Source organism: Ailuropoda melanoleuca, chromosome 13 (genome assembly GCF_002007445.2).
Source record: "Ailuropoda melanoleuca isolate Jingjing chromosome 13, ASM200744v2, whole genome shotgun sequence".
Lineage (NCBI taxonomy): Eukaryota > Metazoa > Chordata > Mammalia > Carnivora > Ursidae > Ailuropoda > Ailuropoda melanoleuca.
In genome coordinates this window covers 70,462,320-70,475,992 of record NC_048230.1, presented here as the reverse complement: position 1 = coordinate 70,475,992, position 13,673 = coordinate 70,462,320, and the positions used below count along the sequence as shown (strand labels likewise).

General features: G+C 48.5%; 1 protein-coding gene across 6 annotated transcripts in view; it reads left to right on the top strand.

Moving 5' to 3' along the window:
- Positions 1 to 10,767, top strand: part of DNMT3B (DNA methyltransferase 3 beta) — a 41,016-nt gene extending 30,249 nt beyond the window's left edge. For 4 of the 6 annotated variants that reach the window (XM_034640689.1, XM_034640690.1, XM_034640691.1 and 1 more), the window contains 9 exons: positions 81 to 264; positions 853 to 937; positions 1,911 to 2,056; positions 2,532 to 2,622; positions 2,935 to 3,083; positions 3,947 to 4,032; positions 6,645 to 6,714; positions 7,450 to 7,568; positions 9,168 to 10,767. In XM_034640689.1, the coding sequence (XP_034496580.1) occupies positions 81 to 264; positions 853 to 937; positions 1,911 to 2,056; positions 2,532 to 2,622; positions 2,935 to 3,083; positions 3,947 to 4,032; positions 6,645 to 6,714; positions 7,450 to 7,568; positions 9,168 to 9,309 (1,072 nt within the window). In that variant the 3' untranslated portion in view covers positions 9,310 to 10,767. Of the gene's footprint in view, positions 1 to 80; positions 265 to 852; positions 938 to 1,910; positions 2,057 to 2,531; positions 2,623 to 2,934; positions 3,084 to 3,946; positions 4,033 to 6,644; positions 6,715 to 7,449; positions 7,569 to 9,167 lie in introns of those variants that run through there. The other 2 variants (XM_034640692.1, XM_034640693.1) reach the window with 2 other exon arrangements.
- Positions 10,768 to 13,673: the final 2,906 nt, after the last annotated feature.

Genomic DNA, 13,673 nt, shown 5'->3' with positions numbered 1-13,673 from the left:
TTGCCGTCGCCAGGGGGACAGTGTGTGGAGGCAGGGGAACTGCACGATGACGAAGGTGTTCTCCCTTGCTGGCGGGGCAGGTGCTTCTGCGTGGAGTGCCTGGAGGTGCTGGTGGGCACGGGCACCGCAGCAGATGCGAAGCTGCAGGAGCCCTGGAGCTGCTACATGTGCCTCCCGCAGCGCTGTCATGGCGTCCTGCGGCGCCGGAAGGACTGGAACGTGCGCCTGCAGGCCTTCTTCACCAGCGACACGGGGCTCGAATACGTAAGCCACAGGCTTCTTCCCCAGCACTGCCCACCCCCCAGAGCTTCAGGGGTCTGGAGCACTCTGCAAGTCTGTTGGCAAGAGTTAATGGAAAAGATCCATGGTACAAACGAGCATCTGAGAGCTTCAGACCACGTCCTCTGTACAATTGTCAGGCTGCTCTGGTGTTCTTCCTCCCCTCCTTCGTGGCCTCTCAGTAGGTGTATTTTCAAGGGCCTGCAGAGCTAACCAAGCCTTAGTCTTAGTGGAACTGAAGAGGGAAGGGAGGCCCGTGACTTACTCATAAATCATAGTGGGAGTGGATTCTCCTGGGCTCCTGCCTGCAGTTCATGGAGGGAGGCTCCAGGTCATTCCTGGGTAGGGAATGTGTTTTTGTGTGTGTGTGCCTCTGTATCAAAGTCGCATCTGTGTTCACGTCTAAGGGCAGAATGGCCATTTTGTGCCAGAGCTCTCCATGGGGTCCCAGCTAGGACATTGCAGAGCACAGGGTTTGTGACTCTCAGAGGGAGGTCAGCCCTCCCCTCCGCCAGAGGCTGAGTCTTATCCCCTGCACCGTGACTTCCATGACCTCCTTCTTTAACCTGGCAGGAAGCCCCCAAGTTATACCCTGCGATTCCCGCAGCCCGAAGGCGGCCCATTCGAGTCTTATCCCTGTTTGATGGAATTGCAACAGGTGAGTTTGGAGTTCACCTAGGGACGCCCACCTGCTCCAGGTGTCCTGTCATCAGTGCCAAGAAAGACCCCTGGGATGACCTGTTGGTCACTTGTTTTGAGAAAACCACTGGCTCCTTGTTTCTCTCCTCAAACCTCTCTACCATTTCACCTACTCAGCCTTCTGTTGGGCCTTTTTAAAGACAGGTATATCTTAGCTGTGTTGCATTTTTTTATTACGTGCAGTTATCTTAGGAAATGATTTTCCCGTTCCATTAGGCTAGATTTGTTGGAGCAGAAATAGGCAGCTCCTAATAACTCCAGTCTTGGTTCCCTTCCATTTCTCTCACGTTGCCCAGGTATAGAAAAAGCATAGCCAGCATGCATGCTGCCTCTGGGGGATTTGCCTGATCTAACTATTTTATGCAAAATACTATCAGCAGAAAGCAGTAGAAATGAGCTGCTATGCACTTCACATCATTTGTACTTAATGTGTGTACTTTGACGTCCAGATTCCTAAAACATGGACAGCTTTTAATGGGACCCCTAGGTCATTACTCATACTTTGTTTTCCCCACTCTGTTTGAGTCTTAAAGACCTATTTGTGTTGGTACAGATCATGCAGAATAGGACTAAGCCTTGGCCATGCCACCAGGCTTTGAGGTTGTTTCTAAACATGGTTTTGGTGAAGGTTCCTGTCCGTGTGTCTGTGTTTGACTGTGTTGGGTGGTAGGTGCTGGGGCCTTGGCTATGTGCCTGTCCATTTTGGTAGATCCTGCCGGTGGGCTTTACCATTTACCCATGTATTTTCTTCATGAAACTCCGCCATCCGAGCAGCCTGGTGAAGCCAGTGTGCGGTTTCTTTGCAATCTGCATGGGTTCCCTCGAGGATGACCATGTCCTTGCTGAGCTCTGGAGATGGCTTAAAATCACTTGAGGGACGGGGTTCTGGGAAGACAACCCTGATGAACTTTCTTTCCCCTGACCCCCTACAGGGTACTTGGTCCTCAAAGAATTGGGCATCAAAGTCGAGAAGTATGTCGCCTCCGAAGTGTGTGAAGAATCCATCGCTGTTGGAACTGTGAAGCACGAGGGCAACATCAAATATGTGAATGACGTCAGGAACATCACGAAGAGAAATGTGAGGGCTAGCCTGCACTCCTGCAGGGTTCTGCCTCCACGCCCTGAGCCCCAAACATCCTCATGCCCATGTGGTCCCCTTCCCTGTGCCCAGGGTGGTGGTAGAAAGCAAACTTGGAGTCACATCGAGCTGTAGTACCAAGACCCACAAGTTGGCAAATTATTCAGAATCATTTAGATCTTAGGGAATCTGTGGCATTGGGTTATTTTGGGTAAGGGGGAGCGTTGGGAGACTTGAATGACCAAGTGAGATTCTAGAAGTGGGTTTTCTTTTTTTCTTGAAAGTAGGCTTCACACCCAACATGGGGCTTGAAGCCATGACCCTGAGATTGAGAGCCGTATGCTCCACCAGCTGAGCCAGCCAAGCGCCCTGGAAGTGGGTTTTCCTCATAAGGTTACCTGGAACCTAGGCTGTATTCCTCCATCCTCACCCCCAGTAAGAGTGACTCCTAGAAGTGACTGTTTTTCTCTCACAGATTGAAGAATGGGGCCCCTTTGACTTGGTGATTGGTGGAAGCCCATGCAATGATCTCTCAAATGTGAACCCTGCCAGGAAAGGCCTGTACGGTGAGCATCCCTTCTTTCTGGTGGCTCTGAGAGGGTCTCTCTGTCACCTGAGTGCTGGTCTCAGAAGGAACTGTTTCTGGCCAGCTTTACCTGTTGGCTCTTTCCTTGTCCATTGTAAGTCCTGGCACCAGAGATACTAGTAAATACTGCACTGCTGATACCACTTTCCTTCCTCATTCCAGAGGAGTACAGGTAGAAGGACTGTAGGGTGTCTGCTCTAGTCAGGTGATCACTGGGAACCCATTGGTGTCAGGATGGAGGGCTGGGCTGATGGGTTTGAACCTGCCTCTACCATCTTCTTTTGTGGCTCAGAGGGCACAGGCCGGCTCTTCTTTGAGTTCTACCACCTACTGAATTACACACGCCCCAAGGAGGGGGACGATCGGCCCTTCTTCTGGATGTTTGAGAATGTGGTAGCCATGAAGGTTGGCGACAAGAGAGACATCTCTCGGTTCCTGGAGGTGAGGGCACCTAGGGTCCTGATGGTCAAGATGACAGTGGGAGGGAAGGCCCTGTTGGCATTGGGGGTTGGTTCAGTGTTTCTACTCTTGAGAGTGACTTCTGGGTTCTTAATGGAGGCGACGGCTAAATCCAAAAAAAGAGGAATCAACGTGGGTCAATTCTTTTTTAGTGTATGGAAAATACTTGATCACTAACCTTACCCTGAACCCCCTGAAGTCAGATGATGAAATCCTCTTCTACTTTTGGGGAGCATTGGGGAGATTTGACTGAACTCTGTTTACTCTAGGGAGTTTGTTCGCATCCCTGTTCTGAGAACTGCTTCAGGGGCTGCAGTCGGTTCATCATGAGGCATTGTCATCCAGCATTATAGTAAATGCTTTTTATACATCTCATTCGTTTTCTTCAAAACTTGACCGCCTGCATTCTGCTAGAGAGGTTATAGAACTGGCTAGTTCCCTCACACTGTGTGAACCTGGCAGATGGGGTGACAGAAGTCATGTTTTGTCAACATTGCATTCCTGAAGCCAGGACTCCCATCTTGGCAGATTTCAATTTTGAGCTGCTTTTCCTGCTTGTACATAGCGCATTCTGTAATTATCTGGCAGGTCAGAGGGTGTATCTTCTCCCAGAGCCTGGAGGTCCAGTCTGGTCTCTCTCCCCACCATTAGTATCAGGGCACTAGCTGTGTCTTCTTCCAGCCAGATTGTTGATGAGGATTGGTCTGTCTTCCTGCTGGCAGGAACCATGCCTCCTCTATAGCCAGGGGGTGTCCCTGTCACCTACCCAGGTCACATGCCACTCTGGCTGGCTTCCCCATGAATTCTGACATGGGCTCCCAGCAGCTGTCCCTCTCTCTCTGCAGTGTAACCCAGTGATGATCGATGCCATCAAAGTGTCTGCTGCTCACAGGGCCCGCTACTTCTGGGGCAACCTGCCTGGAATGAACAGGTAACAAGGGGCTCAGGGTGGGACAGGTAATAGCCAAGTCAAGTGTAACTAATGATGTGAGCCCTAACTGTGAACTCTTGTGACTCAGAGACCCATTCAAGCCTTCTAGAAAGCACTGGCTTCCCTGAGAAATGGCCCCACCTGAGGTTCAGACCAATTCCTGGTGCCATGTTTGAAGCCTTTTGGGAAGCGCAGCAACCACCTGGAACTCTGAGGCCAGGATTCCTTAGCCTTTTCTGACTCATTCCCACTCTGCCCATGGGCCACCTTATTAAAAGTGCCTTGTGCTGGAACAGAGCAGACTGAGTGCTGATGCTTCCGTACCACACCTCTTCTTCCTGTTAACCGTCCCACTGGGAAAGACGAAGAGATTGTTGGATGAAGTGATTCCTGGCCACGAGGTCTGTGGTGACCAGCCCCGTGGCAGAGCTGAGACAACCTCTCCCCTTGGACTTTCTTAACCAAGAGCTTTTCCCAACTTCTTATCCATTTTTCCATGTTGAAAGCCACACAGTAAGTAAGTGGCTTTGCTGAGGATTCATTATCTCCTCCATGTGGTTTCCAGGGGGAACAACCTACTAATTAAGATACAAAATATGATGGTAATGTGACATCCCAGACTTGCAAATGAGTTAAGCTTAAAAAAATTCTCTTTTAGAAGGAAATTCTGGAAGCGTAATAACTTTCAGGCATTCAGCAAAGTGTGAACAGAGGGGAGAAGATGCTAGAATAGCTTGTAGGATTTCTGTTGGGTATGTTGCATTTTTATTTGGCTAATCAACCAGTGAAATGGAAAATGTTCATGCCTGGATGAAGTGGGCTCTTCACTCAACACTCGAGCTCTCATACTGTGCCAGGCATTGCTCTACATGCTGCCATCTTAGTGGTGAACACATTAGATGTCAGCCTTGCCTCTCATGGAGTTGACGTGCTAATGGGGGACAGGTAGAGAAGACAGTAAATAATTTCATGGTTCTGGCTGAAGGTGAGGGCATTGGAGGAATTGGTCGGGAGGCTTCTTACTCAAGCAGGGCCTTAAATGAAGGAATAGAGCTGTGCAGTTATTTGAGGGAAGAAAGAACGTTCTACGCAGAAGGAATAGGGAAAGGGGTGATGGTGAACAGTGCATTGGGAGACCAACTCAGAGAACAGTGTTCCAGGGGCCACAGTGGCTGGGACAGTAAGGCAGAGAACTCAGAAGTATGGGCCAGGTTAAGTGGCATTTGTGAGTCATTGCATGGGAACTCATGAGCCATTTAAGCAGGTGAGAAGGGTTTCTCAGGTTCATGGTAGTTGCTCATAGGAGGATAGACAAGAGCAGCATGAGGGCAGCGATGGGGAGAAGAGTGAGGGTGGGTATTCAAAGGAGGGCCCCGATAGGCACCATCCGTACTACTCAGCGCAGTGCAAGTGTGGCTCTGGGGGCTTGGCAGCTCCGGAGTTCTGTGAAACGTAGCAGGAGGGATCAGATTGTGGTTAATATGAGGGTTGGACCTTGGGTGTAGGTTATCTGATGAAAGGACGAGTCTGTAAAGCCTCCAGAGCTTTCTGCCTGAGTTGTACAAGTAAATGAGTGGCAACAGCTGGGCCCTGCAGGGCTCAGGGTTGGGTGACCCAACCATTACCTGGTGGTCACAGACCCAAATCCAGCTGTCCGACCCAGCACCTTGGTTCTGTAGATCTCAGTCCTACAGTCAGCACCAGGTAGGCCTGTGCTGTGTCCCTTAGCTCCCTTGGGCTCATGGAAGAGTTGAGATTGGCGATAGGCAGACATCTGAGGCATGGAAGGTGAGGTCAAGGAAACCTCTGACAGAATCCAGGGGGATGTTTTGTGTGATTCAGTGGGCTCTCTTGTGGGCGTCATTCATTCTTACATCTGATTTCCTTTTGGCCTTGAGGGTCCTTTCACAGGGGTTGCTGTGGTGTTCATCAGCTCTGTGCATTCAGACGTTTTTGCTGGTATTCTGCTCTGGAACTCTTAACCACTTCGTTCCTCAAGTTACAGCCCTTCGCCTTCTCAGGCATCTGTCTGCCTCTCTGCATTTGCCGGTTTCACTGGTGAAAGTTAAGAGTAATTGTTAGTATTGTCAGCCATCTCCTGTCCTTCTTACCTGTACCTCCTGTTAGCCCTGAAACCATCCAGAGGCCGCATCCCCAGCTGTAAGCCACCAGATCACGGGTTTGATGGGCTAGTGGCAGCAAGTAGAACCACAGAGACCTAATCCAAGCTCCTGAGGCCCAGAGAGATGGCCTGACTTGCTCAGGGTCACTCAGTCCATGAGCAGTGGGGCTGGACTGGAGGGGTCTCCTGACTCATTCCAGTGTTGTTTCCTTCATCCTCTCTTGGCAGGAGGGCTCTGACTGATACTAAAATTTGGGAAGGGGGAGCATTCGCTCCTGGACATTGGGCTGCCTCTTCAAGGGGCTAGTCTGTCTCTGAATTCAGCATATAGTCTTGTGTTCTTGCCAGGCTCATTTTTGATCAGGTAATTGTAATAGGTTCACTGCCAGAGCACATTTTGCAGTCTTTGGCCCTCATTCCTACCTTGGGAAGCACCTAGCCTTGGCCCCTTTAGACTTGGTAGAAAGTAATGGGTTTTGGATGTTCCCAGGCCTGTGATAGCATCAAAGAATGATAAACTCGAGCTACAGGACTGCTTGGAGTTCAATAGGACAGCAAAGGTAAGATGTGCTAACAAATGGTCTCTGGAAACACACTTGGTGACCTCCAAGCGAGTACTTGACCTTGGTTTCCAGTTTGTTCCTGCCCCTCCTCCCCCCCCACATGACTCCCTGGTGCTGGGCCTCTTTCCCCACTTAATTATTCTGTCCCATCTTAAAGTAAAAGCACAGAGTAGGAGAGGTTCTTGATACATAAATAATCACTATGAGAAAAGGTGACTAGACTTTCAATTGTGAATACAGACTCCATAGAGACACAGATAATTTCAGCTCATCTTCCCAGTAATAAATGAGTAAATTTGCTTTTGCTACAAAAATGGTCTACCGTTAACATTAAGACCTCTGTAAACTTAATGTTTACATCATGATAGGTTCCATTCATTCAAAACCCAGTTGGCCATCCTCAGAATATGGGGGGGGGTACTTTTGCTTAATCCTGCTTGATCAATAACTCTGGTGTTTTCTTGCCCCCCATGTGATCTCATTCATGGTCACTTTATCTGTTGTTCTCTGTGAGGCTGGTCCTTCCTGTTCATTAACTTCTTGGTTGGTGTTCATGGGAAGCACAGAATGTTCTCACCTTCCAGCTCTCCTTTTCTCATTTTTCTGTGAGCCCAACCCTTCCTCTCTCCCCGCCTGCCCTCCCTCCTCCATCTTCCCTAGGTGCTTATGAGCTTTGACTTGACCCAGACCCTTCCTCCTGTGCTCACTCCATGATGTCGTTTTGTTCTCCAGTTAAAGAAAGTACAGACAATAACCACCAAGTCGAACTCGATCAGACAGGGGAAAAACCAACTTTTCCCTGTTGTCATGAATGGCAAAGAAGATGTTTTGTGGTGCACTGAGCTAGAAAGGTGAGCAGGGCTGCACGTGAAGAGGGATATCATGCAGGCAGAGAGAAAGGGGAAGAACATGTGGTTAAGGCAGGCAGCACAAATGGCCAGGTGTTTGCCTTAATTCTGCATGGTCTCATTGACCTATGTTAGTGGGGCTGGGAGTAAAGCTTTTCAGAGTTAGTGCTGATTTTCCTGATAGAAATGGCAGAAGGGTGGTGGTGGTGGTGAAGAATCTGAAACATGAGGTCATTTGACCACACCATATCTCTGTTCCTGCTGTGCTGCCCTGGTATTTACCTGCCCCAGCATGCTGGGCTTCCAGGGCATATGAGGAACCAGCCAAAGAAAACCCCACTGCCTTGGCCATTGGTCTTTCTCAGAAGATTTTCTCTGCCAAGTTGCTGTTTCTAGAGCTGGTTCCTACTTAGCCAAAGTTTGTCTTTTCCATCCATTTATTTGGCTAAGTTGGTAGTTCAACTGTTTTGGTTCAAAGAATCAGCTTTTGGATTTCAATTCTCCTTTTCTGGTTTCATTTTTTTTTCTTTCGTTTTTCCTGTTTATTTTGTTACTAGAAATGAAGGAAGGGCTATGAATATTCCTCTTTACATTTTTGGCTGCGTCTCAGGGATTTGATAAGAGTATTTTCATTCAAGATATTTCAGTCCTACAACTGGTTTTATTTCCTTAACAATAGTTTTCTTAGTCTATAAAAGCAAGTTCTGATTCATAGAAACTGGCTGGTAACCTTGCCCATTCATCTTGTGGGTTATTTTGTATTTTGAGACCTAAGCCTTACATGCTGGGCTGGCACTGTGATACTAGGTGGGTGCCCACTTATATAGGCACTATACAGGCCTAAGGTGTTACATCTTTGGCATGTTTCTTAACATCCATTCAGCCATTGGCCCATTGGTGTGCTTTTTAGTATTAGATTGTAAACCTGGGAAAGACTGAGGTCTAGTGTATGTGTAGCCTCTTGCCAGGCCTGGTAGACTCCCTTAGAGGAAGCTCTTGGTATATTTGGTTGTCATCTGCCATTTAAGTCCAGCTTGGCCCTTGATCTAACAACTGGCTTTTAAGAGGGAAAGAAAATGCAGGATACTTCAGTGTTCTTATGGTTAATTGTCTCAGCATCTGGTGATTCATTTCTGCAGGAGTCCTTATTTCTTATTAAGGAAATTCCCTAACTTTCCTCCTCTTGTGGTTTGAAGGCAGATACATGTGTGTTTGCTTGCTGTCTGGCTTTCTTGCCATTCATTCATTCACTCATTCACTCACTCATTCACTCACTCACTCACTCACTCACATGTGAAAGGTCCACTGAGCACCAGCTATGTTCCAGGAGCATAGTGCTAGTTCTTGGGGATGTAAGAAACAGGCATCCTCCTAGAGGAACCGTGCCCTCTGGACCGTCATTTGTATTCTGAAGAACCAGTTGATCTGGGGGTCAACGAGGGCTCATGTGAAGGCCTGGTTGGCCTTATGGAAAGGATGGGGCAAAGGGCTGAAGGAGCAGTGCCATGCTGTTCATGTGAGGATCTCCCAGAGGCAGTAAAGATGCTGGAAGGGTCACTTCTGACTCCCTGTCTTTTTATTCTGGTGCCTCCCCCTCCCCAGGATCTTCGGCTTTCCTGTACACTACACGGATGTGTCCAACATGGGCCGTGGTGCCCGCCAGAAGCTGCTTGGGAGGTCCTGGAGTGTGCCTGTCATCCGACACCTCTTCGCCCCCCTGAAGGACTACTTTGCCTGTGAATAGCCCTCCCAGGCACCCTGAGCCCAGGAGCACTGGGGCACTTGGCGCAGAGCCAGGACCCAGTAGGTACAACCCAAACTCTGCCCTTCCCCTGCTCAGCATTGTGGGGTCACGCCACATAATCTTGGCAGGAGCAGAGCCTCGTGACCCCTTCTTGCTAGGGGGAGCCCAAGATGCCACCTCCTTGTGCACAATTCAGACCTGGCCGCTAGGAGCGGCCAAACACGGTGCTCATTTTGTCTAATTCGAAATCTTTTAAAACTTGAAGTAGGTAGTAAGCTGGCTTTTTTTCCCTGCTGGGTTTACCGCTCAGAGAAACAACGGCTAAAATACCAAAACCACAGTGTGACAGGTCTCCAATACTCAGGTTAATGCTGAAAAATCACTCAAGACATTTATTACAAGACTGATTTTTTTTTTTTTTTTAAAACATCTGTGGCTCCTTATTTCCAGGAGCGTACAGTGGTAGACATGTAGCTAAGGGACATTTTAAGGGCCCTGGGTGGTGTTTGTTCTCTAGGGCTAGCAGAAGAGGAAAGGATGCCTGTCTTGAATTTTACCCAGCACGTTCCCTGGCCTCAGTGTAAAGGGCTGGGACCTGCTGTGACCTGCTGGGGTCCATGTAGAGTATTTTCCTTAATGATGATGATTTCAGCAGGGATGACCTCATCATCACATTCAGGGCTCCCCCCCCCAAACCCAAGGGGACAGCCCCACCCTTAGCCAAATCCCCTCCCAATGACTGCAACAGAACCCTCCGGGGAGCTCAGGAAGTGGTGGGGCTGGGTTATCCGCTGCTGTTTATTCTGCAGACAAGTGTGGCTTCTCTCCTCTCCCTCTTCGTCCTTATCAAGGGAACAAAGGAGACGGCTTAGGGAAGGCATCCCCCTCCACCCCCAAAATGCACCCTCCAGACTACTCTGCAGGCACAGGTCCCCACATGAGAAGTAGGACACCCCGAATCCTCAGCCTTTTTCTAAACTGAGCAGCAGTGACAGCCAGAGCAGAAGCACATTCCCCGCCCTTTCCCCTCATCTCAGAGATTGCAGGGGGAAAACTGCAGTAAAAAGCTTGACCCTCCTTCCAGAGATTTTAAAGTCCTTTTGTATCCCATGAGAAGTTTTTAGGGGGAACGGGAGGTTGGGAAAGTTGCATTTCAGAAATGCTGTCATAATGGTTTTTAACAACTTTTAGTTTTACTGGTGCTATTTTGTAGAATCAGGAACAACATTGACAGGTTTTGTGGGAATTTTTTATACACTTTTTTTTTTTTAAATCACAGACTTCTATTTTTATGTTGTAACATTTTCATAATTTTTTTTTTTTTTGTAACTGGAGCCACATAACAAGTATGGGGAAAAATTGTGCCTTGTTTCAACAGTTTTGCTACTTTTTAGGCTGAAAGATGACAGATGCCTAGAGTTTACCTTATGTTGAATTAAAATCAGTATTTCTCTAACAGTCTGGTGTCCCTTTCCTTCTTTCCAGGTCAGATGGGTGGGATGTTGGGAGGGCTTGGATAAAGCAGAAAGGTGGGAGTTCACGCAGCAAGCACAGTGCAGGAATACCGGTGTGATCCCCTGCAGTGGTCTAGAACACTGGTCCCCAAGCTCTGGTGTACCAACCTCTCCTGTGAGGCTCATTAAAGCGGAGATTTCTGGGGCCCAACTTTTTTGATTGATTCATTATCTCGAGTAGAACCCAAGAATTCTATGCTACTGGTCCAGAGACCACACTGGGCTAGTGAATGGTTTTCTAAACCTTGGTTCTCAAAACGAAGGACTGGAGCCTTTGAGTTCATTGAAAGTCTTGAGGTCTGGAACAGCCATTTGACATGCTCTTGGGGAGCTGATCAAGATGATTGACTCGGGAATGCCAGGGCTGCTGCTCCCAGTTCTCCATGCCTTTGTTGGGTTCCCTTGCACCTGGTTGCACTGCTCCCAAGTTCTCCTGTCTCAGTCCTGTGAGTGGGCTGGCTGGGGACGGCCCCATGACTCCAGCCTGGCTGCCTGTGGCCACAGCTCTGTGTGTGGAGCGTGTACCCACTGATCTGCAGTTACCTGGGCCAGCTAGCCTGGTGTCCCAGTCCCCCAGCCTATCCTGCCTAGTCCCGTCACTAGTCTAGCTTTTGGCATCTCTGTGCCTCTCCAGCGGCTCATTTTGGTCCCCTGGTGCCTGTGGATGCACGTGGAATGGATCAATTGGAGTTCAGTTGGATGTGGCAACAGTATGAGCCTCTCAGTTCCTTCAAATGCAAGAAAGGTTCTAATAGCTGTGTGCCCTATTAAATTGGAGGATGAGAAGTGTTGTGGGTGAGTTGCCATGGTGAGACTGTTGGCAATTAGCAAGTGGGCCGGCACTCCTCTGAGGTGTTGGGGCCCCAGGGGCCATCTTGTGCATGGTGCTGCACCAAATACCAGGACAGGATGAAGCAAAGTAAACAGCCCCGGCCTCGAAACCCCAAGAGAGGAGGTGGACCCTCCCTCCAGGTGAGGGGCTCTGGTGTTGGCCCATTCTGTGGGGCAGGCGGGGGTTGGCTTCGGAGTGGCTGTTGGGACAGCTATCTGTTTGTGCACGATGGGGGTTATGTTTGGATCTACGTGATCCCAGGCACAATGGCAAGAGGGGGATCAGAACATTCTGATCTTGGGGATGGGGTTAGACCTTGTGTCACGTGTAGGCCTTTTCAGAAGCAGTCTCCCAGTTTCCTGGGGCTTCAGCCAGGGAGATTTGCATCTCAGGTAAGGACCATAAATCCTGCCTACTTCCTAGGGCTGCTGTGAGGGTTTAAGGGCATGATGTGGGCATGCAGTAAGCCCTCACATGTCCTGGATGGCATTTTGTTAACAAAAGCCGTCAGTCAATACAGTGTTAATGCCCTGGTGCCGGTAGTGTTGGTGTCATCCAGTATTTATCCATGTTTAATAATAGGATCTTAAAAAGGATGGGCAGGGCAGTAATCTCCCAGGTGTTCTCCAATAGCCGGGCTGAAGATGTCAACTGTAGCGACAATAGTATTTGGTATGTTCATCACCACACCCCACATCATGTTGGGGTCTCCTTGGTCCTTGTTAGGGAGAGTGGATGGGGGTGGCTTTGTCATCTGCCACCCCAGAGGCCTGCGGAAGGGATCTTTCAGGGACTGGTCCATAGCTGTTTGGTGGAAGGGGGTGTTGGTCAGTGCCAGCTGGACAGGGTCTCTAACCCAACCTCAGTCCCTCCAGTTTTCCAGCCAACTGCTGCTTGAACGATACTGTGTTCAAGGCCTGCACCTGGTCCTTGATGACTCTGCAGTGTGTCTGGGTGTCTGCCCTGTCTTCACCCACTCCTAACTTGTGACCTTGGGGATGCTCCATATCCCCTCGGTGCCTTAGTTTGCCCAAGTGTGAAACAGGGATGATAATAACCTTCTAAGATTGATTTGTGGATCAAATGATTCAAGGCATGTGAAGCTTGTGGAAGAGTGCTGTGGCTAGCAAGCACCGGGTAAGTGGCAGCTGCTTTGTTAACTGTTCCTAGCAACCCAGAAGTGAGGCCCTGATTACCATGATTACCTGGAGGGGAACTAAGACTCAGGAAGGTCCCATAACTGACCCAACGCTACTCAGCCAAAGGCAAAGGAGTTGTGAGATGGAATCTGTTCTGTGAAGCCAAAGTAGTCTGCTGTTTCTTCTTGGTCCCACCTGCACCTGTGTTATTTTTGGTGTGTGTGTTTTGTTTTTTTTTCTGCTGGGGCTTGAAATTATCTGCTGCCCTTTGCAGCCTGGAGTACAATTTGCCTACCTGCCTTGCTGCTTTCTCTAATTACCTTCTTCCAGCCTACCTCCTCTATCCCTTTCTTCCCTCCTTTCTGCTTTCTCCTTTCTTCTTTCTGTTCAACTTTATTGGTTTCTTAAATTATTTTTTATGTAAAATTTCAGATTTATAGAAAAGTTGCAACACTAGTACAAAGAATTCCTAAGTACCTATCACCCAGATTCCTCAAATGCTAACATTTTGCCACGTGTGTTTTGTCATCCTCTCTCTACATTGTTTTTTTTCTGAATCACTCGAGAGGAAGTTAGAGATGATGTCTCTTTACCCTTAAATCCTTCAGTGTGTATTTCCTAAAAACCAGAACATTTCCTTACATAACTACAGTACGTTTATCATAATCAGGAAATGAACGTCCATTTACTTCCTTATCTAATCTATAGACCTTATTTAGATTTTGCCAGTTGATGCAAAATGTCTTTATTGAGAAAGATACATAAATATATACATTTTCTGGCCTAGTATCCATTCCAGAACCACACATTGCACTTGGTTATTTTTTATTTTTAAAACTTAATTGTGGGCTATACAAACAGAGCTGTGCATAACTCCTG